This window comes from Penicillium manginii (genome assembly GCF_028828005.1).
Source record: "Penicillium manginii strain IBT 31320 chromosome Unknown utg000009l:1.0-3297300.0:1.0-3298630.0, whole genome shotgun sequence".
In the NCBI taxonomy this organism is placed as follows: domain Eukaryota; kingdom Fungi; phylum Ascomycota; class Eurotiomycetes; order Eurotiales; family Aspergillaceae; genus Penicillium; species Penicillium manginii.
The window spans coordinates 723,823-748,310 of record NW_026643110.1 but is presented as its reverse complement, the minus strand read 5'-3'; the positions used below and the strand labels follow the sequence as shown (position 1 = coordinate 748,310).

General features: G+C 48.1%; 8 protein-coding genes across 8 annotated transcripts; 3 read left to right on the top strand and 5 right to left on the bottom strand.

The window, feature by feature from the left end:
- Positions 1 to 55: 55 nt before the first annotated feature.
- On the bottom strand, positions 56 to 2,733 carry N7533_012050 (putative AP-2 adaptor complex subunit beta; the record flags this gene model as incomplete). The annotated part of the gene is made up of 6 exons (XM_057108700.1): positions 56 to 1,181; positions 1,234 to 1,662; positions 1,717 to 2,081; positions 2,144 to 2,219; positions 2,282 to 2,466; positions 2,698 to 2,733. The coding sequence occupies 6 exons, from the start codon at positions 2,731 to 2,733 to the stop codon at positions 56 to 58; spliced, it is 2,217 nt and encodes a 738-aa protein (XP_056953801.1).
- Positions 2,734 to 3,297: 564 nt separating this feature from the next.
- On the top strand, positions 3,298 to 3,977 carry N7533_012049 (ER membrane protein complex subunit 4; the record flags this gene model as incomplete). The annotated part of the gene is made up of 3 exons (XM_057108699.1): positions 3,298 to 3,435; positions 3,499 to 3,845; positions 3,902 to 3,977. 3 exons carry the CDS (start codon positions 3,298 to 3,300, stop codon positions 3,975 to 3,977), a joined length of 561 nt encoding a protein of 186 aa, XP_056953800.1.
- Positions 3,978 to 4,191: 214 nt separating this feature from the next.
- On the bottom strand, positions 4,192 to 5,835 carry N7533_012048 (MFS transporter; the record flags this gene model as incomplete). Its single annotated transcript, XM_057108698.1, has 2 exons — positions 4,192 to 5,481; positions 5,551 to 5,835. The coding sequence occupies 2 exons, from the start codon at positions 5,833 to 5,835 to the stop codon at positions 4,192 to 4,194; spliced, it is 1,575 nt and encodes a 524-aa protein (XP_056953799.1).
- A 546-nt stretch (positions 5,836 to 6,381) lies between these two features.
- bna5-1 (kynureninase) lies at positions 6,382 to 8,003 on the bottom strand (the record flags this gene model as incomplete). The annotated part of the gene is made up of 4 exons (XM_057108697.1): positions 6,382 to 6,821; positions 6,869 to 7,349; positions 7,404 to 7,750; positions 7,814 to 8,003. The coding sequence occupies 4 exons, from the start codon at positions 8,001 to 8,003 to the stop codon at positions 6,382 to 6,384; spliced, it is 1,458 nt and encodes a 485-aa protein (XP_056953798.1).
- Positions 8,004 to 8,216: 213 nt separating this feature from the next.
- On the top strand, positions 8,217 to 9,438 carry N7533_012046 (HesB/IscA family protein; the record flags this gene model as incomplete). The annotated part of the gene is made up of 3 exons (XM_057108696.1): positions 8,217 to 8,220; positions 8,272 to 8,627; positions 9,070 to 9,438. 3 exons carry the CDS (start codon positions 8,217 to 8,219, stop codon positions 9,436 to 9,438), a joined length of 729 nt encoding a protein of 242 aa, XP_056953797.1.
- A 785-nt stretch (positions 9,439 to 10,223) lies between these two features.
- Positions 10,224 to 11,803, bottom strand: N7533_012045 (putative eukaryotic translation initiation factor 3 subunit EifCl; the record flags this gene model as incomplete). Its single annotated transcript, XM_057108695.1, has 2 exons — positions 10,224 to 11,345; positions 11,498 to 11,803. 2 exons carry the CDS (start codon positions 11,801 to 11,803, stop codon positions 10,224 to 10,226), a joined length of 1,428 nt encoding a protein of 475 aa, XP_056953796.1.
- Positions 11,804 to 21,382: 9,579 nt separating this feature from the next.
- N7533_012044 (uncharacterized protein) lies at positions 21,383 to 21,656 on the top strand (the record flags this gene model as incomplete). The annotated part of the gene is made up of 2 exons (XM_057108694.1): positions 21,383 to 21,513; positions 21,599 to 21,656. 2 exons carry the CDS (start codon positions 21,383 to 21,385, stop codon positions 21,654 to 21,656), a joined length of 189 nt encoding a protein of 62 aa, XP_056953795.1.
- A 1,870-nt stretch (positions 21,657 to 23,526) lies between these two features.
- On the bottom strand, positions 23,527 to 24,250 carry N7533_012043 (uncharacterized protein; the record flags this gene model as incomplete). Its single annotated transcript, XM_057108693.1, has 2 exons — positions 23,527 to 23,772; positions 23,858 to 24,250. The coding sequence occupies 2 exons, from the start codon at positions 24,248 to 24,250 to the stop codon at positions 23,527 to 23,529; spliced, it is 639 nt and encodes a 212-aa protein (XP_056953794.1).
- Between the last annotated feature and the right edge of the window lie 238 nt (positions 24,251 to 24,488).

The window sequence follows — 24,488 nt, the reverse complement described above, 5'->3', positions numbered from 1 at the left end:
TATTGGACAGATATCAACGCTTTCTATCTACAATTACAACCAAAGAATAAACAACTCATAGAAGCAGCAACTCTCCCGTAGCAGCACCACCGGCATATTGCGGCTGGTACCCTTGTTGTTGGTTTTGCGTCACAACAAACTGCGTCTGCGGTGCACCCCCACCGCCCGCGCCGCCATCGCTGCGACCTCCCAGATCCAACGAGGCCATTTGTTGCGATCCTATTCCATTAAAGTACGAATCTGCTGCACTGATTGCGTCGCTGGACGTGTTCGAGGCGGTGGCGGAACCTTGGGCAGGGTTGGAGCTAACAGGGAAATTGGGCGGGGGAGGAGCATTGATCGGACTGATTGGGTTGCCTGTCGTGATGATGGTGGCTAGACCGCTGTTACTTGTCGAAGATGCGGCAGCATTGGCGCTGGGAGGGTTGTATTCCAGCATACTGGCGGTGCCATCTTCAACCCGTGGCCTTTGCAGGGCTGGACTTTGTTGAAGACGACGAGGACGTGCCGCTCGGAAAACCTGATGAATAGGCTTCAGGTAGACAGTGGCTAATGTGCCGACATTAAGACAGAGTTCCTCGAGGGTTCGGGGGTCCAGCTTCTCGCTCTCGGCAGTGATGGGTGGCTTCTGGCCCATGACGACTTGCTTGGCTGTCGCCGGGTCGGTTGACAGTAAACGCCAGTACATGTAACCACGGTCTCTGAGATCAGGATCGTCGGTCTCTTCAGTGCACCATTTCAGCACCTGTGGGACAAGCTGTTGACCCTTGGTGGGCCGTTGAATAAAGAGCTTCACAGTAGCTGTGAGCAGGGCCAGCTGCACCTCAACTGTTTCATCATGGAAAGTTGCCAGATAGTCCTGCAAGAGTCCATCTGAATTATCGATACGGTCTGCGTACTGACCAATGATCCAAATGATAGCTGCCTTGGCTTCTGGCTCGTCAAGGTCATCGATATTGCGGATCACGTGGCTGATGATACTCTCGTACTTGTTGGGGTACTTGCGGAAGATGTTGCGAATCACCACTGTCGCTTCTTGAATAATGTAGGGAATCTTGGCATCAACGAGCTCCAAAAGGGTTTCGATGCATTGCTTCGCAGCGGATTCAATCTTGATGGCCAACTTTCCAATGGCGCGAACCGCCTTGCGTACAAAATGGACATCAATTTCAGTTGCATACCTATAAAATGTTAGTGAAAATGGAGAATAATAGCCAGGCGAAAGACACTTACTCTCGAAGTTCTGCCAAAACCACAGAGATATTATCCTTCGTGGTCAACATGAACATCAACTCTAACTTTGTCACTTTGACATAGATCGGGTCGTTATAGTTGCAGAAAAACACGCGGATATCATTGCGCAAGACCTCCGGCCGTTTCTGTAAAATCAAGATAGCATTTCGCAATGCCAAATATTGTATCTCGGGTGGTTTGGAGAGCAAGGTAACCAGAGGGGGTGAAAGCTTGCGGCATAGTGAGGTGATGTGCTTTTCCTCGGCGATATAGTTCATGAGATAGAGGATGACTCGACAAGATGTGAGGACCACGGCCGCGTTCGAGTGAGATAGTCGCGGGGCAATTCGCTCTGCCAGCAGAAGCGCCTCGGCTGTGTCCTGCGGCACATAGGACATCAAAGCTTCGAGAATGTAAGACTGGCCCCATCTATAAAAGAGTTAGCTGGCGTAATCGAAATAATTTTGGATTAGAATGTCTCACTCGGAGCAGTCGGGTAGAATTGAGACCAGCTTTGAGGCGCTGACATAGTCAATGGTTAAGGAAATCGATTCACTGCGACCCCAGATGTCCACCAGTGAAGCCAAAACACTGGAGACAACGGTCGGGTTCTCATCCTTCAACATTCGGTTGAGGCGATCGATCAAATCCGAGTTCTCTACCGTCTTCTTGTCATGCTCATATAATTTCGCAACGCAAAAGGCAGCCGTCTTTCGCACATAGGGGTCGTTGTCTTGCATGAGCCGTTTGAGGGGTTGGAAGGTCGCCTCGACGAACTCGCGCACATGAACGTATGAAATGGTTCGCAAAGCAAGTGCGCGTACAAGTGGGTTGGTATCTTCCATATCCTAACCCGCAGTCAGGATGCGCGCTCAACATTACATTTCGGGGGAACAGGGTGAGAACATACATCGACCAAAATTGGCAGCGCTTTCAGCGCAACTTCTGGCTTCATTCGGGAATAATTGACCAAGAACAGGAAGCACCTGGGGCGTATATTAGTAAATTTGAGGATGCGGCCTTGCACTAATCGGTTTACGGCACATACATCTTCTTGATCTCCAAGCTGGGCAGGTTCATGCAGTCGATGACATCGGGGAACAGCGCAACCATGTCATTATTGCTCATGGTCATGTTGGCGACGATTTTCTTCAAGGCGATCTTTTTGGCGGAGTAGTTCTTGTCTTTCTTGCCGCCGGAGTTAAGCTCCTGTCGCAACTCGGCGACCTTGCCCTGTCGAGTTCGCGAAAATGGTGAGCTATGTGGCGAAGCATAGGGGGGCGAAACCGATAAACATGAGGGGTATATGGCAAAAGAGACAACGCGATAAAAAGCACAGTGTAGAGAAGCGACCTGCGAAAGCCGCCGAGCCATCTCGTAAGAAGAGGAATGCAGAAGGACAAGGTGCGGGGAAGGGGTGACAGCCACTATGGGTAGATCAGACGACCAGATACAAAGACTTACCCTAGCGAAGAGCTTTGCGTCGCCGCCGGAACTCATGGCTACGGCGTGGACGAATCGCAAGGGTTTCTAAAGCGCGACTTCTTCTCTTAAGCTATTCCGGGCGACTTTTGTTGGCCGAGGAATCCGATCCACATGCGATAATGGTATTTGAGGTCCTCAGCGGGTAGAGGATATAGAAAGAGAGGTGATAAGATAGGTGCTTGGCGCTGCAAAAGACCGAAAGCTCCGAATCTGGCGGTTCTGGAGGGGAGAAGGGTCGGTGGAGAAAAGGGCGAGTAGGTTGCTGTACTGCGCCGCGACTGTGGCCCGGTCGGGGGAATCGAAGATAGTCGAGATTATTGACTGAACATATTCAATTGTAGCGTAATTCCGGATCGAAGGAGGAATGGGAAAGGGAAAGGGAGGAAAGTGAAGGCGCGTGAAGGGAAAGGAGAGTGTTGGAAGGGTCGAGGGCGGAGAGTGGAGGGTGGAGTGGAGTGGGCAGCTGCGGAGGGAAACCTCCTGTTCTCTCTTTCTGCTTCTGCTTTACTCTCATCTCCCACCTTTTCCCCGTCTGACCCACGCCACCCCCTCGACATTCATCCCCCCTTTTATGTGATAATGTCGGCCCTTCCACCTCCACCTCCCCCGCAATGGGTTGTCGCGCTCAACTCCCCCATGCCTCGTCCGTCTAAGGCGGCCAACAGCATCCCGGATCCACCTGGCTTCACGAGCTCAAATGCCCGCGGAGGAAAGCAGGTGAGCTTGCATAACCCCACATGGATGCCTCGTGATTTTGAACATGTTACTGACATGCATCAGCGTCAGCAACAGGATAAACAACCAGCCACGATGCGACCCGAAGAGACCGACACCCTCAAGCTGAAGAAGGCCTGGGAAATCGCCATGGCGCCATCTAAGCAATTGCCCATGCAAGCAATCATGATGTATATGTCCGGCAACAGTCTCCAGATTTTCAGTATCATGATGGTTCTTATGCTATTCAAGGGTCCTATTCAGGGCTTGATCAACACCAACGCGGCCTTTGCTAAATACGAGACCCCGTCAACAAAGGCCCGTCTAGTTGGAGTGAAGGCTGTCTATGTGTTGATGCAGCTTCTGCTATTTGCCCTTGGAGTTTGGAAAGTAAATGGAATGGGACTATTGCCGTATGTGCCGATAAGCAAACGCTCGTCTTACTTATTTATACTAACCCATTCGACAGAACTACAAGATCAGATTGGCTCGCCTGGGAATCGGAGCGCCAGCCTTTGGAACGAGCCTTCTTCGCATTCAAGTGATGCCCGCAACGCTAAATTTATTGTAATATGAAATACAATTTTTGTACTAAAGGATAAATGGTTGTTTTACGCTATATCTGATGTCATACCTTGTCTATCGCTTCTCTTCATTATGCAAGGGTATCAGTATAATTCCGTGCGTACAGAATCTCAAAATTGTAGCCATGCAGGTGGGACAATGGGCCTGCCATGTTTCGCAAACGTTGGAACTCCATCAATTCTTCTCAATCTCGCTCTCAGCACGCACTTCTCCTTCGAGCTTCTGGGCCTCTTGTTTCTGTCGACGGGCTTCGCGCCATGCAGGACCCCGATTGATCTCCCACAAAAGTAGCGGGGAGGTAGCCATCATCACAAAGGCAATGAAGGTGAAACACCAGCCGCGACCCATAGCTGAAAGCATGGGATCAATGAGGGCCGTCGCGCCAGCACCGAGCAAGCACCGCACAAAGTTGTTGGCCGCGGTGGCCTTCGCCGCCTGTGTTGGGTACAGATCCACTAGAAGTGTACTGACAGTGTTAAAGGCGCCTGTCAGAGTGAGGCCCATGAAGAACAAGATGGTCGTCGGTGCGGCAAGATGGACGCCATAGTTGAGGCACCAGCCAAATGCCAGGACGCAAAGACTGCCGATAAACAGCATCGGAAGGGCTATCTGTAGACGGGCTTTCTCGATGGGAAAGTTTCTCAGATCTGTATGTCGATTCTTGACCAAGGGAAAATTCATGCTCACAGCAATGCGGCGATAATTGCGGTCTATGAATTGCCCATTTAGGATTGACGCTATACTTGCGCCAACACCGAAAGGAATGTAGCACAATCCAACCTGGAGGTCATCTAGACCGTATAAGCTGTTGAAGATCGATGGAATCGTTGCGCTGACGTCATAAAAGCCGGCAAAAAGGACGGCATTGCAGAAGAGAATGATACTGGTGTCCTTCTGGAAGACAATGGCGAGTGTCTCGAATGGGTTAGGAAACTTGAGCTTCTGCTTCGGTGGGTTTGGCAGGGATTCACCCGCCTCGTGGAGTTTTCGCGATCTCAAGTAGTTGATGAGAGGAATGTTCCATTTTTGAGGAGGCAACGACCCATCACCAACAACACCTCGAGCTGTCTCAGGGAAGAAGACGAGAAATGGAATCATAAATGCCCCAGAGAAGATAACAAGGAACCAAAATATCGCTCTCCATCCGAGATACTGGGACAACAGACCGCCAATGACCGGGCCTATCGAAGGACCCAAGAGAGAACCGGCAGTGACAAATCCCATATAAGATCCCCTCTCAGATGCAGTGGCCACATCAGACACTACTCCCGATGAAAGAGCAATCGTAGTACTGCTTCCTGCGCTCTGGAGGCATCGAAGAACGAAAAGTGCTGCATATTTATTTTGCAAGGCGAGTCCGATATTGGCGGCAATGTATATCGCGAAACAGACAATGTAAGCCGGTCTTCTTCCAGCTTTATCTGCAAAATCACCGATAAACATGGGCGAGAGGCCTTGAAAGATCTAGCATTTCCAACTCATCAGTGAGACTCTCCAGTCAAGTTGAAGAATACTAGTAGCTTTCACACTTACCATATAACTCGTGAGAGTCAAATTCATCAGAGAGTTCGAGACATGAAGATCCTGACCCAAAGTAATCAACGCTGGGAAGTAGATTTGCGATGAGACCGGCGAGAAGAATCCTGCCCATGAGGCCATAAAGACGATAAATCGTCGCTGGCTGATTGTGAAGATAGAGTAGTCAACATCTGCAGGATCCCCACTTTGATTCCCCGCAGTGCCATTCTCTTGGACGTTTGTATTTGGAGCAGCCTCTAAGTCTGTTGTAAGGGTTACCGGTGGGTTCGATTTTTCCATGTCTGCTTGGGCATATGGGATATGGCCGTTTCAGACGAGGTTAAAAATCGTCCAGCGCAATGGCCGTGGTTTTCAAGCAGACTCGGAGAAATATGCGGATCGAGGGAAGCAATCTTGCATACTATGGCGTCTTCCAAGGTTTTTTTCAGTGTTCAGTCCACATCTAGGGTGATACTTGAGCCAATTATGAGTGGAGAAAATCAGTAGGGTGCCGAGATGCCGAATGCTTTTTGGTCAAAGCCCTGGTGCTTGTTATCGGCGGTTAACTCCGCTGTTGCCGAACTTCGGTATCTTTTGTGGAACGCCGAATTGAACTTGAGTGAGTCCCTCGCTTACAACTTCCAGGATCAAAATGATTGTTATTGTTCTTCGGATTCAATCTTTCGAAATTTAACGATATGTATATGAATAAAGCCTCTACTCCCATTGGTTGATCCTAGATATCGTAGAAAGGAGCAAAGTGAAAAAGAAGATATTGGTACTAACTACTACAAAGTCAGCTATTCATTGAATATAGTACAACATCTATTTCGAGTCGCTATTAAGTTATTGACATTTGACGGCCTTCTGACACGCCTCAATGAATATCTGACAGAACTGCCACACTTCAGTGTATGTGTTGTACAACGGTGCAGGCGCTACACGGATAACATCTGGCTTTCGCTCGTCAATCACCACGCCGTTTTCTTCTAAGTGGTGGAGAACTTTGTCCAACAGTCCGGGCTTGAGCCTCAAACTCAATTGAGCACCTCTCTCAGCCGGATTTGATGGCGTGATGAGCGTGAAGGGATTGTCTTCTGGAGAACCATTTGGTGGGCATGCTAGGAGTAGATGCTCCAAATAGCCTGTAATGCTGAGAGACTTTTTCCGGATTTCCTCCATAGTCGCTTGGTTAAAGATCTCGAGGGAGGCGATGACTGCATTCATATCCAGAACAGATGGGTTTGAAAGCTGGAAGCCAGCAGCACCGGGCTGAGGAACGAATTCTAGACTGGGTCAGTAGGGTTTTGATACGTCGTTCAGGGCTGCATACTGTTGTCCATGTTGAATCGTGTTTTGATATCTCCACCCCACCACCCAGAGAAGCGAGGACGGAAAGTCTCTTCACTCCCACGCTGCTTTTCATCGACACGGCCATGACGTTCGTGAACGAACAAGCCTGCCATGCCACCGGGTCCACTGTTGATATACTTGTATGTGCACCAGGCTGCAAAATCAACATTCCAGTCATGCAAACGAAGGTCCACATTTCCAGCCGCGTGTGCACAGTCCCAGCCAATTACAATGCCCTTGGAATGGGCATGTGCGGTGATCCGTTCGATATCAAAATATTGTCCGGTATAGAACTGGATCGCTGAGAGAAGGATCAATGCAGTGCTGGACGCATTGTCATCAATCACTTTCAGGATCTGCTCTGTGCTCAAGATGGGGCGGGTCACATCCTCGGGCTCAATCAGGACCATGGCGTCTTGAATGTTCAAGTTATGGTGTCGGATTTGAGACTCGATGGCATACTACACTTTGTCAGCACTTATGATCTCCAAATAATGACGGCTGGGGCGGCGTACGTGATCACTGGGGAAGGCTTTGCCTTCTAGAATTATCTTGTATTTCTCTTTGGTTGGTTGATAGAAGCTCGCCATTAGAAGATGCAAATTGGCAGTTAATGTGCCCATGACAGCTACCTCACTTTGCAATGCCCCCACAACTGGTGCCATGAGCTTAGCGCCAGCTGTATCTACGTCGACGAAGGGGGGAAGCAACTCGTCGTCGTGAGGAACAAAATGGCCGGTCACGCCTTTTGTTGCCCAAGTTCGTAGATACTGCTCGATATAATGTCGAGTCTTCCGAGGTTGAACACCCAGAGAATTGCCACAGAAGTAAATACATCGGGCATCGGAACTTTCATCGTGGCCTGCATGAACCTGTCAGTGACACCTATCCAGGCTGATTTCTAAATATATAAGGTTGTACATACCTTGTGCGACTGCGAGTTTTTTCCTCTGTAGATCCTTTACAGAAGGAATAATGAATTCATCTCGGAAATTCCGTAGAGGATCCTGGACGTCCAGAGCCTGGGCATACTCCAGTTTGGAGGCTTCGATATCATCCGTGTATAGTAGCGGGGGCCCAATTTTCAGGTCACGGGGATGCTGTTGCGACCCCATTGTAGCAATTTGGGATGAAAGTCCACAAGAATTGGGTCAAAGGAACCAAGTTTCCAATTGAGAGATGACTTCCCTAGAATTCCAGCTTCATCAAGAAAGGCAACTCTCCCACCTTCACCCCGCCAATGCTGGAGCTTTTTATTCTGCCACCGCCCTCCGGTCATCGCTGACCAATCGTGCTACTGCCGAATCTGACTAACACGATATCATCGGATGGGTAGATGCGACAGGCCTTAACCTTTGCTGCTTCGTTCCTCCACTTCCGCAGTCCAGAAACCTGAATACATATCTTCAAAGATGACTCGGTCACTCTTTCCCCCTGCAACTGTCCGCCGGCTTACACAGCAAAACTCCCGCCTCTTCTCGACATCTCGACCCATCTTGCGCATCTCCGCATCCTCCGTCGGCGAAGTCGCTACTTATCGGCAAACCACTACATCTACCCCGGTCACTCCTCTCTACAAAACTACCATTCCACGATCTATATATCTATCGCCATTCCGCCAACATGCTGCTTCTTTCTCCTCCTCATCCGCCCGCCCGGCTAGCAAGGTTATACAAAACCCGAGGACTGGAGATGATGGCGAGACGCTTATGATCGGGATTTCGCCTCGAGCTGTCGAAGTACGTCCTCCAATATCTTTTTGATTTATTTTGGTTTCCCGCACCATCTATGCAAAGAACAATCGCTCGTGTCGGTGACAGTGGACGGGAATTGCTCTGGGCTTCACGGGGATGGGCCGGCATGGCAGGCTACTATTGGTACTTTCAGTCAACTGAGAGAGAACATACAAACCGTGACGAGCTTGGTCTGTTCTGGTGGTACAATTGGCACATACGACCATAGGGTGTGGAGAACAGGGCTTCCCGTCCGCTCAGCCGTACTTAAGCCACACGCCGGCAGGTTAGTAGTATGGTGGGTGACCACATGCGAATCCCTGCTGTTGTATGTTTTGCTTTTGCTTTTGGCTTCTCTTTTTAATCTTTTTTGGCCTGCTTCATTTTATGTCTAGTTCTGCAGTTTTTCCTTTGCTGCATTCCTATGGCCATTAGCTAATAAGCACAGCGTCTTCGAGAAATTACCGACCCAACTACTTCCCCGTCAGCCACCAAAGAGGAGAACCCATATCACCATCTTCGCATTACCGTAACAAGTGGAGGCTGCCATGGCTTCCAGTACATGATGTCTCTCGAGTCGGAATCGAAAATTGACGCTGAGGAGGATACAATCTTTGAAGGCGACGCCGACCCTTCCGAACTATCAGCCGATGCAAATGGCCAAGCAAAGGTTGTGATGGACGAGCCCTCACTGGAGCTTTTGTCCGGGAGCACTGTGGATTATACGACCGAGCTGATTGGCAGTCAATTCAAGATCGTGGATAACCCGCGAGCGACAAGTAACTGTGGATGTGGAACTAGCTTTGATGTGATGTGATTTTTTATCCTGAAGGGGACGCACAGGGAGGAGGAAAGTGATTTGTTGTTTGTATTTCTTCAACATGAAGGAAGTCAAAGAATAAACCGAGGTTATGTGTGCCTACAGATACTATGGAAGTTCGCACATTGAACTTGAAAGATTAGATTGATTTGCATTTATTATACCCCTCTTCTCTCATCTCCTTATACTGTGCAGAGTAAGGTTTCCTCTTTTAGGTGCTGTATATGCATCATGATGAATGCAAGTCTACTACAAGTATTGTTTTCTACAGGATTGGTAGAATCAAATAACCCTACGAGGGCTGTGTTTAACAGTATCGTTGGTCTATGCATTTCATCAAGTCTCTTTTTTTCTTCTACTTCACACTATACACTCTTGTAGAGTGAATCACCTGCCAAAAGGCAGAAACAGCAGACCGGGCAAATGTGAGAATCGTACGCCCTCCAGAGATATCGCGATAACCCGACTTGATTTTGGGTCCCTTTGCAGTCCGCATATTGGGGACCGGGACCTAAAAAACCAGAAAGATGGAAAAGGAAAATAGGGGCAGAAAAAAAGCGAATAAAAAGCAGCGAGGAATGGGGGCAATGTTATGAAAATGGAAATGAAAAACACAAGGGGGAAGCGGGATAAGAATGTGAAAGAAAAAAATCATCTCGAGTCATGTCCGTTCTTTTCTTGCATGTAAAAGCCAATGCTTTACTTTTTGTCCCTCTCCGAGCACCCGCAAAGCATGCCGTGGCGCAACGTTCATACCACGGGTATCATGCATTTCGTGCTATCTAGTAGACACGAGCAAGGTTGCGCAGATACCAGTCCACCAGGCGGCGGCCAGCCTTGGTCTCGCTAACGTGGATCAGGTCGTCCTCGAGAGCGTAGTCGAGGTCGTTGGCGATGGCGGAATCACCCTCAAGCAGGCCACCCTCGACCCAGCGGATCTGGCGGGAACGCTGCTTGTTGACGAGCAACCAGGAGCGGAGCTGCTCGGGCTCAACCTCGAGGAAACCAGCCAGCTTCTTGAGATCCATAGTGGTGTAAAGCTTCAGGTAAGAGCGGATAGTGGGGTTGAACAGGGTGTTCTTGACCTCATCCATGAAGATGGCGGTGTGGTGGTCGACGGGGTCGACGTTGACGGCGGGGTTGTCGAAGTCGGGGGGAGTGGGGCTGATGAACTTGGGGCAGGAGGAGCGGAACAGCTCCTCGAAGACGGGGAGGGCCTCGGGGCCGCCACGCTGCATACGGTAGAACTGCTCGCCGTACTTCTCGCGGACGGCAGAGTGGATGGTGTCGTCCAGGCGGGTGGGGTGGAGAGCGACACAGATGGCGATCAGGGCTAACATCTGATCGTTCTTCTTGGCAATGGCGTCGTAGCCGTTGCCGCCCTTCTGGAAGTTCTTTGTCCGGGAGACGTAGACCAGAATGTGGCTGAACATGCGGATGGCATCGCCGTAGCGGCGCATCATCATGTAGGAGAAACCCACGTAGTAGTAGGTGGTGAAGTGGGCGGCCATAACCCTGGCGAACATGGCCTTCTTGTTGAGCTCAATGTCGTCAAGGGTCTTGAGGGCCAAGCTGAAGTCACCGAGCAGGCAGTGAACGCGGAGCAGACCGATGATGGAGAAATAACCCAGCATCTTGTACAGCGGGCGGTTGCCGTACTCGCCAGCGAAGGCGATGGGGTCCTCACCCCGCTTCATGGCACCCAGTTGCTCGGTGATCTGAGATCGCTGGATGAGGGAGTAGAGGACGTTGAGCACGGAGTAGCAGCCCCAGGTGTTGGGGTTCTCACGAAGGAGCTGAGCCTCCTCCTCGTTGGATCCAGTGCGAGCAATACGGTTGCGGTAGCGGCAGAATGACTCAAATTGGTAGATGAACTCGTCAATGACATCCCAGGCCCAGTAGTACTATATGTATTGAAAAAGCAAATCATTAGTTCCCTAGTTCTTCATATGTTCGCGATGAACTTGATCGAATCCCGATGAGTGCCCAGCCACATATATCTCTTTCATCGGAACCTTCATCATCTTGGGTCGACGGGGCGAATTGGGAAACCTACCGAGGGGGCCTCCAGATCCACGGGGCCTTCGGAGTTCAGGATGTAGTGGAAGAGACTGCAGTAGTTGTCGTAGCTGGCGAACTTGGTCTCGAGGGTCGCTTGGTATTCCAGCGGGGTAGCAGCGGCGGTAAGCTGTGCCTGAAGGTCCTGGGCCTGCGAGCCACCGAGGGATGTTGTGCGATCCAGCTCACTCATGCCGTCCTCGAAGTTGACCTGCTCACGGTAGTCGTTGACCAGAGCCTCCTCCTCAACATCGGACTCATCGTTCAGGTTGGGGCGCGCATTGGCGCGGTCCTCGTACGACATTGTAGGCGAACGAGGTGAAATGAGGTATGAGTCGACACGGGTTGGAAATTTCCTCAAGGGACCGGGTTGGTTGGGGTGGGAAGGCGGAAGGAAGAGGGTGGGGGCGTCCGGCGTTCGGCGTGTGGGATTTGCCAAAGAAGTCGAATTTTGAGGGTTTTCGCTTGAGTGTTGTGCTTATCTTATCGCATAACTGAGCCTGCTGACTAAGGGCTGTGCTCCTTGTGGTATATGCCAGGGCTTGGGACCTCGCATACCAAACTACTGATATTTCATAACTGATGGCAGGTTCAACTATCTTCAAATATACTAGAGGTCCGCGGATAAAATATGAAGTCTACAGGATCAGCGGCGTGGGTGGGTTACCGATGTCTCCGAATATGAAATGTCCTACTCATACTAGCTGTATATCGCATACTACCAGTAGGAATCAGCTTCTGGGAGCTTCCAAGAATTATCAAGGAACACTGAATATCCATCGATTTTTCAGCAATTTTTCATGGGAGCTTACCAGATCTGAATGACCACGATCATGCTGGTATGTAGTGTTCAATGCTACAGGATACAAGGTGCCACGGAAAATTAGAATCAAAAGTGGTCACAAGGACCAGCATTTGCGTACAGTAAGCTAGGCCTTTCATGGGGTGTGATATATCATGATGATTGATGATTTGGATTGTTGTACAGAGTAGTATAAAATGCCGTCATGGATGCTCACCCCAAGTAATCAGAACGATGAGTGTTGGGGTGAGGAGTAGAAACTTGAACTATACCGACCAGTTCAAGGAACATCTCCGAGTCGTTTAGAACCGAGTCCCGGGCAAGCAAAATATTCGAATGACTTGGGAACTTAAATATAAACGCAGATGTTCGTATCCACAGTCGTACTTTGTCCAAGCTGCATTCTCCAGCTTTGTTAGCTCGTTGCTTGAGAGGCCCAGGAGGGACCGGAGTTATTTCCCGGCCAGCCTCGCAAAGAACTAAGGCTGTTGGGTGTTGCCTAGGCGGCTCCTAACACCATCCACACCTCACCCTTGCACTTGTCTCCTGCGGCTACCACATGGTAGAACCGATTTATAGTTCTGAACGCCAGCCCTGTTATAAAATACCCCGCAAGACCAAGCCCGGTCTATCCGCACCGGCCGTCTTTGACTATCAGCCTATCGACGGAATCTTGATGGCTATGCTCAGTCTGCTCCGAAACCTTCCTTTCAATCCCTGGCCAAACCTTGGACTGAAATATCGGCCTTCAAGCATCGGCACACTTCCTAGGACATAGTTATCTGCCAGTATGGAGCAGGTTCCCACGCCATCAATTGCTGGGACTCATTCCGAACCGTCTAGGATCGCGATGGCTTGTCTCGGCAACACCACTGACCCTTGGCTTGATAGGGATTGGACAGTCTGAATAGTTTCCGCAGTTGACCTGAATTTCTGGCTCATGGCAACCCCAAAACGACACAGCTCAATAAATGCCTGCTTTGCTTCACCCAAATCTTCTAGGCGATGTACTAGAACTCGAAGAGCCGCCTGGACAGCATCGGCCAGCTGACTGGGAATATGCTTGATTCCATAGCACTGGCGATGGATACGAAGGCATTGTGCCATTTCTTCCACCTGAGCAAACCAATTCTTTTGTAATTGAGCAGTCTTGCTCGATTGATAGTCCCGCTCGACCAGCATTTCTATGAGGTGCATGATCAGATGGATGCATTTGATGCTTCGAACATGAAAGGGTCAGCCAAAAGAATGGTGCAACCTCAAAAAAAAAAACAGTCTTATAAGATGTCTTTTACTCACCGTAAGACTAGAATCTGTGAAATTGGCTCTTTCCTGATCTGCAACGTACTCGGCCAAGCTGCTAGCCACTCTTGCAGCTGTTGATATGGTACCTCTGCTTTCGCCATCAAAAGATTGAAGTTCGAACTCAGCTCTTTGTCATACCGAAGCCTTTCGATATGCAGCATGATGTCGGTTAATTCAGCAAGACCCTGTCTGACTTCAGGCAAGTGTGCTCGTTTTGTGGGATAGGTGATATGGTTCGACCGCGGATAGGGTGTCCAGTCCAAATCATGATCGCCGTTGGTGTCAATTCTAGTTGCTGGCTGTGACAGGGTTGCCACCTTTTTCAACTTCATTGACATTTGCCTGACCAAGTTAGTTACTTGCTTCTTTTCTATGTGCGCTATATTAGCATCACTGACCCATTCAGACTAGAAATTCCCCACGCTGTGATAGAGCGAACGTGTTCCATATCTGGCGTTATATCATATTTGAACATATGTTTTGAATTTGGAGCCTCGGGGAGTATGAGCAAGTCCATATCACGCGCTAACTGGACTGCCTGCTGTAGCATCAACCAACCTAGGTTTGCTTTGCCTTGACATGAAAGCCTGTGAAAAAGGTCAGTCTGGTCAAAGCAGGAAAAAGGCCCGAGGTCATTTGAGCCTAGATAGTCTCATGGAAAACATACACAGAGCACATCAGAAGGAGGGCTTGAATATTTGGCAACGATGGACGGCCCTCCTGGGCTTTCCACAACTTCTCTGCCTCCGCGAAAAAGGCTTCTCCGCGAAAATATTCATTGTCCATATATGAATAACGATGAGGGGGGTCACATTGGGCCTTCAAGGTGTTAATTGACAGAAAGAAATATGGGAACGATATAACTCATACGCTTGCCATTGCAAGAAGGCTGTTGACAAGAAGGGGAGTGCAAAATTCCGATTCAACGTCTTTGCTCTTCATGTGTTCGATGAATATTTCTTGGTCCAAGAATTGTGCACATGGATGATCCCATGTGAAATAGAGAGATACCAGAACTGACACAAGGTCGTCATCGTCTGTTACCTCTGTCCACGGGTTTGCTGGTACTTGATACAGCGGGATATTGCAGAGACTTTCCAATGAGATCCGTGCATAAGGGTCAAATGTGGCTCCTGGTGCCTCGATATGATGCTCTCTTTCCGGTGAGGTCGATACCACGGAGATTTCTGATGGTCGCCGAACCTTGGTCACAAAACCCTCGCCCGTCGGGGATTCTAACACTTGCTCGCCATCTTCTGAGTTTGATAGCTGGCTTGCACTTGATAGAGTTGTTGAGTCCGCAAAATTTGTGACTGTGCAACCAACGGAAAACGCAATATCACGCATGGAGCCATTGTTTTTTATAATATCAACAATCTCTCCGATCTTTTCTGGGGTTGCGAACCGAACCGTCGACAGCAATGATTCCAAAAGATCCCGAATTTCGGAGAGCTCCTGGATGGTTCGCTTCACGGCAACCTTACGCCTCAAATCCCGGCTTGGGTCGAAGTGGCAATCATTCTCGGAGCCAGCGCCTATGCAGGCCTTGCACGGGGACGGGGGTCCAGAGCACTATATCGAGAGACGGCAACCATTAGCAATGGACATTTAAGTTATGCTACCACTCAACACTTGGATTACCTTTCTCTTTGCTGTCTTGCATGCTAGGCAGGCTGTGGAGTTCTTCTTTGGCCGGTTGACGGCCATCGATGCCTGTATGGGGAGTATACGCGGCGGCCCTGGGGCCAGGGGAGCAAATGGTTTGCCCTTGTCGTTGTGCATCTTCGAATTTGGCAAGTAACATCGATCATGGATCGAGGGATTCAAAGACAAGCGTTTCCTTGCAAATTTGAGGTATTTGGCGCCAGAGCCTCGGCGTCCTAGACCAATGCAGGCGGAAAACCAACAGCGTGCCCCAGTCGCCCGCGAAAGCAGAAAAGGATCAGACCAACTTTCCACAACTCTGCACCCTACTATGATCTCCGGTGATGCTCAGATATCCAACGACACAACTCTTTTGGTGTACCGCCGCTTGAATGCTCGTTAGAGTAGGAAGATGGTCATTTCGTGGGATAGTACTAGGTCGTACGGGTCGCGTGGGTCGTCGGTCGTCTCGGCTCTTCCGCTAACTAGGGTGATTTTTGGGGTTCGAAGTTTGGGGATCTATCGGGGTAATCGTGGCCTAGAGGATGTTAGAATGAAGAAATTCAGCAGTCGAGGAATTGGGGGACTCGCACTTCCAGCAAACAAGCAACCATCTGCAACCGTCGGTAGCTGTCACACAGCCAGGGTGGCCTGGTAGTCCAGGATTGAACCTCAATGTGATTGGAAGGATGAAAAAGCCAGCGCCACGCAGTTCTGGCACCGTTGACGACTTGCAGATATGGCCTGGATAGGTAGGACCAGGGCCCATCAAGATGAGACTAGCCCGAAATCCGGTCAGCGTAAGATTCGTTGTCAAGAACCCGAAACATCATGCGGAACGTGACGCCAAAAAGATGTGGAGAGACCGCAAACACAGCTACACAAGGGCCGTGAGATCTTCAACAGAGAAAGAAATGGCCCGGGCTCGTTCTGGTGGGATGGACCCACGCGGAAGTTCTTTCACTTTCAATACTGCGCCCCGCGAATACGTATCGATCTACTCCGTACCTAATCATCGAAAAACTTCCTCCAATTTCTATTTGATGGCTGAACTCAGACCAATGGGGTCTCGCTATCGTTATGGACCGCAAAAAGTGCGAGGAGGCCACCTGAACCATGCCATATCTTCATAGATGCATCTGTTGTCTACAAGGTTCATGTTTGCCTTTCAACCTAACACACTATTGACCTGGCTTGTACGGGTAGGATCGGGATTTGCAGCATCGGGATTTGCAGCGTCGTATATCTTTGAATCCACCCCAATCCATCTGGCCTGCTATTATTCAGCGCTCATCATTCGACCTACCCTCAGATATGACCCAGGCCGCCATAAAATCACCAGGTTTTACCCAGTTTTGATGTGAGGACTCTGACATCACGTCTTTATTGATTGGAATAAAACCATGGCTCATTCTCAAATCGCTCAGCTGGAGATTGATACGGCCACCTGCTATTGCATCATCTTCCATATTACCCCAGAGTCCCAAATCCGGGAATTCAAGCGCCTTACCCATTACGAGCAAAGATCTACTATACAAAGGTACTTCGCTGTCCTCCCATTGGATCTCGGAATCATTTTCAGTGATCACGTTGGAGTGGCCAATATTCCCGGCGACTTGGTTGACGGGAACCGACCACGAGTCGCAACGCTATATCAAGGTAGCACATATGATAAAAAATGTGTACATGGTATCAAGTTGACGGTATGACTCTAGCATCTGGATTGAAGTGTACCTAGGTAAAGGGATTGAGGCCTGGTCCCATAGTACTCTTCTCCTGGGCAATTCGCCTCATCTATCAAATACGTATGTAGTCTTGGCCCCCAAAGCCCTGACCAGCCAGGGCTTGCAGGTCCGATTGACTCCCCGCAGCCACTCTTTTGCTATTTCTTCGGATCACACCTGGTTTCCCCCCCTCCCCCCCCTTGAAACTTGGCATGAGTTGTGTCTGTTCCGCTTCAGTCCTTTCCCATTGGGTGGCTAATTTCCGCCCAATGAGATGTTCGCATGACTCGCGCTTCTCCGTCTCCTTCTAACTTATCTTTCTCTTTTGCACAATTTACTTTATTCTGTTTCTTTCAAACATGAGCATCCATAACTTTGTGGCGAAATTTCCCGGAAACCTACCCAACGGCTGATATGGCGTTCGGCATGCTCGGCACCTTAGCGGCTCACCTTGCTGTTGGGTCTTAAGCCTAGCTGTACAGAGTACCCGGCTGCATTCGGTGCATCCTACTACTGTAGTCTACTCCTTAGCGCACTTGGCAATCAACACCGGCTCCTGCCCTTTGTAGAATATGAGGATCAGCCGTTTAATGACAGTGGGGGGTGCGCTACTGTAATGTAATATGCCGGAATTGTGACCCGTCGGTCCAGTGCCTTGGTGGATATGTTTAAACCGGATATTCGATGAGTGATGCCGACCGGGGGACCTGGGTGGATCTTGTGTGCTCCGTATGCAGTGTCCTAGGGTCGTAGCCAATAAGTGGGAACTACTATGGACACGAATGCCCTGGTGGTCAGTTTAGATTCTTTCAGTCATTTCTCAAATTGAGACGACTCCCTAGTTCATCTGAAGCACGGAAATAGTAGCCGGCAAACCAGCGGTCTGCTTATTGGACCCGTTGCCACTTCGCCTGCCAACCTACTATATTTTGGCGACATGCATATACTTACGTATTTAAAATTATTTCCATCGTACTTCTGTTTCTCGGGATATCTTATTGGATGGAGAAGATCTCACTCGATTCTCTTGTCTTTGAGTTCTTGGTTCGTTACGCCAGTCGACAGTAAACAGCTGGCCCGCCAGATGCTGCGCAAAGACCTATTCTCAATCTTAGCGTGCTACCTAATCTTTAAGTTAACAACGACACATTGACCATGCATTATGCGAAAAGTCATTGAGCGCCGCTGGTATATGGCCCCCCGAGACATACCATTGAAACCCGCAGGGCCAAATTCGTATCGTAGGGAGTCATGTACTCCGTACATCTACATAGGTACGGATGCTGAGCAGCTGTACTAGCACTAGTGCGGCGAGCTAATGCCACTAACACAAGCTATCACACAAAGGCCTGGATATGGCACCAATTTGGGTATTGACTTGGGACCATTTCCCGCGCTGTCATCAATCCCTAGGTATGAACATATTAGTGTGGACAAACATACATAAACCACCTTGCTCCGTACAGACTCAAGAAGTACATAGTACCAAAGCCTCTTTGAGCGACCTACATAGCTCTAATGCGGATAACACTACTCCGTACTAGCTGATCGTCCCTTTCTAGTTGGAATTGAGCCCAATACAGAGCCAGGCAGGAATCAAGTAGCAAGTTGCCAAAAATAGAGACAGATCGTGTCAACTCCGCGAATACCTTCCCCTCGCATCCTATTTCCGTTCCGAGATTTCGGATAGGACGGTCCATTTACTGTAAATGAGTTGATCCCGCCCATATTCAAATATTATCATTGGTGGATGAAGAACTTACTTTGGTGGCTGGTCTGGTTCGCAGGGACGCCGCTAGGAAATCTAATCCTGTGAACGTTATCTCGGTACAGTCTTGCGCCCGGCCAAATTCGGCATCGACTGTTGGCTGATTCCTGGGGCACGAAAATTATTTGCTTTTTTCTTTGTCTCGCTGTTTGTAATCGGCATTTGGGTACTCCGTACGGAGTACGGATTTCGGTGGGACTCCAAGTATGTATGCACATACGAAGCACAGTGCATGAAGTACTTTTACCAGATACCAGAAACAATCCTACTTTGGATTTCCAGCCTCGCAATTTACTTCTGCCCTCGTCACCGTGCTGCCCAGGTGTCTAACCACTTACCTACATGAGATGTGAAACCAATTACTGGTGTAGATATAACACTAGTATGCATCACCAAATATTGGCGCCAGCGCTTGAGTTCAAGATACTGAACCTAAAAAACCTTTATGATCGCTAAGATCGCTAACCAAATCTCGTGGACTGAGCTGAGCACAAACATATGTCTCATACTCTTCTGTATTGGAGATTCGGCAGGAGGATAGTAGTTTTCAATTTGAAGAATTTGCAACAATAATGTAGATAAATGGATTACATCAATAAGCGAGTTTCCCGAGTACACAGAGTTGCCAAAAGAACGCCGAACAGAAACCAAAACCCAAACCCAAACCCGTCTAGTGATTCCAAAAGCGTCTTCACTAGTACACTTCCAAAATGCAAAGGCATATACTCTCAGCCAGCCACGCTGATACCGTAGGAAATGACAGCGTTGGGGCTGTATGCACTTTTAGAACCGTGGGAAATGCAGCGATTGTAGGCATTGCCAGCTCGACTGTGAGCATTGCTGCCTCGACTGTGGACATAGCTACGTCCACTTTGAACATTACTACCTCGACTGTGAATATGGCTACCTTGACTGTGGGCGTGGCTTTGACTGCTGACATTGCTTTAGCTGCCGGCTTTGCTTTGACTATGTGCATTGTACCAACTATCCCCTGCGCTTCTTGTAACCTCTCCATCCGGATAAACATGGCAAGTTGTCGAATGGTATTTTGCATGAATTGTGACACTCACGATTTGAGCTGGATCTTGAGGGTTGTATCTAGATCGATGAACCGGATTTCCCTCTCTGTGGCTGATATCAGTTAGCGATACGCTGACCAATAACCACAATTCTAAGCCTATGTTCGAACTAACTTTATGTAATATCGGTTACCAAATAACTGGCCAAATTCCTAAATCAAAATCCTTTGTTAGAGGATCATGACTTGTAAAATATAGCGCGATGCTTGAACTTGAAAAAATACCTTTTCAGCCTTTCCGCCTTCCTCGGGGACCTCCTCAATAAGTAGACCTTTGCGATAAATAGTTCGTGGTCGAGATAACTGTCCACGAGACCGAGTTGTCGTGCTGTCGTCATATCTAGGGCTTTTGCGCCTCGGATCTGTCCCACGGTCTTCGGAAACCGGTAAAAAACCTTCAGAGGTGCCAGTATCGTCGTATTGAATCGAATTTGAATTCAGACTTGATAATGATGGTATTGTCTCCTCATTTTCTTCCTTAAGGTTGTTCAGAGAAACACCAAATGACCTTTTTTCGGACCCTGAGGAGGTGAGAATGAGGAGTTCAAACTTGAAGCTGTGTCTCTCGAACTTGACCCAAAATCTCATGTGGACTTAAACTTCGAAGGGGTCCCCTTGGCATGCTTGTTTTCAACTGGGACAGAGGTCTGGGTGTCTAATATAAGAGGCACCGCTCCGTTGCTTGCAGCGGTTCCTCCAACAATATCCGCATAGCTAAGCGCTTGACCCAAGGGACTTGGCTTCGAAACCTTCACTGCTTTTGAGTAACTTATGACATTGAAACTAGGTCGCCGTAAAATATCCTGTCAATTCATAGTGGACATTAATCAACTAAACTGCATAAAAGTATTCTGGCAATGCTTGAAAGTTTTGTTCTTGGATCATTTGATATGGAGTAGTCCTTATATAGAATCTCATCCTGAAATTCCATGATGTCTGATTTCATTTTTTGAAACGCGCGCGGGTTTCTGATACAACAGAGTTCTCTCTATGATAGACTAACTAATTATAGTTTTTGGTTAGAGCTAGACTGGTAGGAACTTGAAACAAATGACGCTATAGTTAATTCGTCAGGTGTATGAAAGTAGAAGTCGGACGAAAGAAATTGTGGCTTCCTCTGTTTTTCTCTCCTTGGAAACAACACATCGACCCTTTAAACTTACTATTTATATCACAAAGGACCTGAGACGTGGAGATGCGCCACTTTAGTCTGGGTAACCATCAGACGCCCTATTAATTTTCTTCTTTGTTTCTTTGAGACATACATCAGTTGGTGGTCTGACATAGGCTTGGGTTCGATAGCCCTTTTGTCTCATAAAAGGCAGCGAGAAGAACTTCTCAAACTATTTATCAAAACAATGGCAAGTGAATGGCGTATCGACTCGTTATAATTTTGGTTTTTTTATATTATTATTAAAGCAGATCTGCCACTATTTCCAGTGCGTAGGTTAGCCGCCACTTGAAACAGCGCCGTGGAAGGTTTCCACCCTCAATCTTCCTTTCATCAAAATTGTAAACTTCATCAGTCTTTTTTGGTAATCCGAGAATGAGACTACGAAAAAATGACTGTTGAACTCCTCCCGCTGGCTAATGCATCCTGCTGGTTAATGGAAAACTCGATTATTTTGCGCGAAGTTCTGCTGATGAGTAAAACGATCAGGCGCTGGCAGTTCAGGCAAATTAAAATTCTCAAGTAAGTGAATGGATCTTTTTTTTTCAACGTAAGAGTGCTAACAGATGGAATTGACTACAGTCGCAATCTTTTTTGATGCCTTCAGGATTTTGTTGCATATCAAGACTGCAGAGGATACCCATCTCGGCAGTGAAAGTGCTTAGCTGGGGCTTAAGTCGTCTCGCATGTCACTGTCTCTCTTGATCAATTTTGCTGATAACTGCGACAAAATTGATCAGCAACTATGTGCGGATTTTCTTTTGATCTGTTCTTCTGCCCAAAATGAGATTGAAGAGAGATGTGGGAGCAAAGAAACTTTGAAGATCTTGAAAGAGCACATGAATTTCATACTTAATCTTACAAAGGGTATCTTAGACCTGCAAGACAAACATGCCTCCTCTCTCCATCGGATGGAGGCAATAGACCTTTCAATCTATCTAAGAGTGATTCCCGGTGATGTTCGTATACCATCTCCAATGCAAGATCCAGGATTTGGTAGTCGTGTTGTGATGCTTGGATATTCTGTTCGCATATACACAGGAAGTGTGACAGATGCTAATGCTAGTTTTCATGACATAAGTATTTAGCAAGTACCAGGCTGGGAATCACCTCTTACCAAGCTAGAATGGTTGATGGTAGGCCCATATCATCCAGGTCTAACACGAAACAGTGCTGAACTAAAAGAAAGCCCAAAGGGTGAGCCCCAAATGGGCTGGCCACAAGGTATAGTTGAAATAAGCCTGCGCTGGCGCATGCGACTGGGTTAAAAGCAAGTAGGCCAAGGATAAATTTCCCGCAACAAGCCCGAAAATAAGGGACTGGTTTCTTGTGTGAATTGACAACATAGCAAGATTTTCGCTCCATTGAAGCAAACCAATAGCCCAAATGATAAATAAGGCAGTGCAACTAAGGTTACGTCCGACCATAGCGTCGGTTTCCTGCTGGGGCGTAGTATATAGTGGTGGATTCAGGGTGGGCTTAAGACGACATGGTTGATGAGAGTAACAAGACACATAACGCCGAGACTGATGATAGCATAACTGCGGGCATTGAGTTGTTCAGACGAAAGGGCTGTCATTCTTGAGAAAATGGTGAAAATAGAAGCATATGTGCAAGCAGATAAAATTTTTCGGTGCCCGAGCTTGAATCAGCCCCATCCGCCAAGTACCGACAGCCTATTGGCCTGAGTTTTGCCATTATCGACAACGTATCGGAATAGATTGATCCTATTTATTTATTTTCTTCTTTAGTTTATGGCGTATACCCACCCATTTTCTAATGGACCTTTGTCACATTAGAGAAAATATATTGATTTTGCATATTTAGCAGTCCGTCTTTGGTCCTCTACATGAAGAGCCACATTTATCTAGGGCTGATGAGTGAACCATTTTACAACTCTACCTCATTTACTATTATTTTTTCAGGTACTGGAAAAACTTCATTTATCGCCCTTTAAGACCCCATCCATAACATTCGGAATTACTTGTGTAATGTACAAGTATCCGCACAGCCATCCCCATCATCATTTCTCGCCTAGCGAAGCTCAGTAAACATCCGCAACAATCGTGACTAGCTAGTGACTCGCTGGCGACTCTCTGAATGAGATTTTAAGCTCTATTCTATCCTGTGCTTTTTGCACTAGTGTCCGGTAGGGCAATTTTCGAAGACACAAGCCATAACTTATTATGCTTTGTCGACCTAGTCACCCATCTCACATTCATCCTTTTTTTTTTAAGAAGACACGGGATCCATGTCGTAGCACGTGCTCAGAACACTTGAAATGTCATCATGTGCTAGTTCCCAAATATTATCATCGTCAGCGACCACCCAGGCACTTTGGAACACTGGACCACCGCCATCATTGACATCAAGACAGCTCAGCTCGGCATTTTGATTCACGATATAGGCCCCATAGTCTTCAGCTACCCACTCATTGTCTGAAGAGTCCCACTAATCCCAGCTATAGAGGTTTTGAAATCAGCATGAAGCACATCAAAAGTATGCAGATCCGAAATGATACGATAAAGGTAAAACCTACGTTGTCTGATCGTCCTCGACCCAATAAATGCTAGCAATGATGTTATTCTCCTTGGCAAAGCTTGTGAGCAGGTAGACATCGTCCTCCCTCTTGTTGATGCTAGAGCTGGTAGATGCCGAATCGGTGGTCTGTTCAATGCGAAGGGCTCGAATGGAGCCACTCTGCCAGAACGATGCTTTATGAGGGACATCACGTGCGGTGACATTGGCAAAGTGCGTCCACTTGGCTTCCGGAGTGTTAGCCTTCAACGTGCAATAGGTATCGCAGCTTTGTGTGCCACTATCGCCAGTGATCCTTTCCATTGCTTCCATAGGTGGATGAAACAACCCTCGCCTTCAAAGCTTCTCCGACGTATTTATTTCCAGTGATCTTCAGTAGACTGAAGATCGTGACAATTCCTGCAGCGGCCAGTGCTGTATAGCACGCTACACCAGCAGTGGCAATAGCAGCTACAACACAGGTTCCCAGTGCCAGGTTGAAAGATGAAGTGATCAAAGTGCTTAGAACAGTCGCTGCCTGTTCAGAGCGCACGGCCAAGTCGGTAGTGATATTGTCTTGATCGAAGGGTGCAACGCTTCGTGTGACATGAGTCACTTTGAGGTTTTCTCGGAGCAGGAGCGTTGACCGGGAGCCTTCTTGGGAGACTGGTGCAGGATATGGGAGAAGGGCATTGACAGCTGACAGAGCTGAAGCCAGCAATATAAGATGTTTCAACAACATGACTAATAAACAAATCACAAGACAGTGCTATGGGAAATAGAGGGGATAAAAAGTGGGTGAAAATCATAACCCTTGGGATCAATTAATGACTGGGTAGTCCTTTTTATATGATCAATTGTCAAGCTGTTGAGAACGGGAGGCAAGCTGACCTCCTCCATACGGGTAATCTGATATGTCTTTGGTAAAATTCGGAGTAAAGATTAGGTAAAATAAAACGAAATACTACAAAAACAAAAAA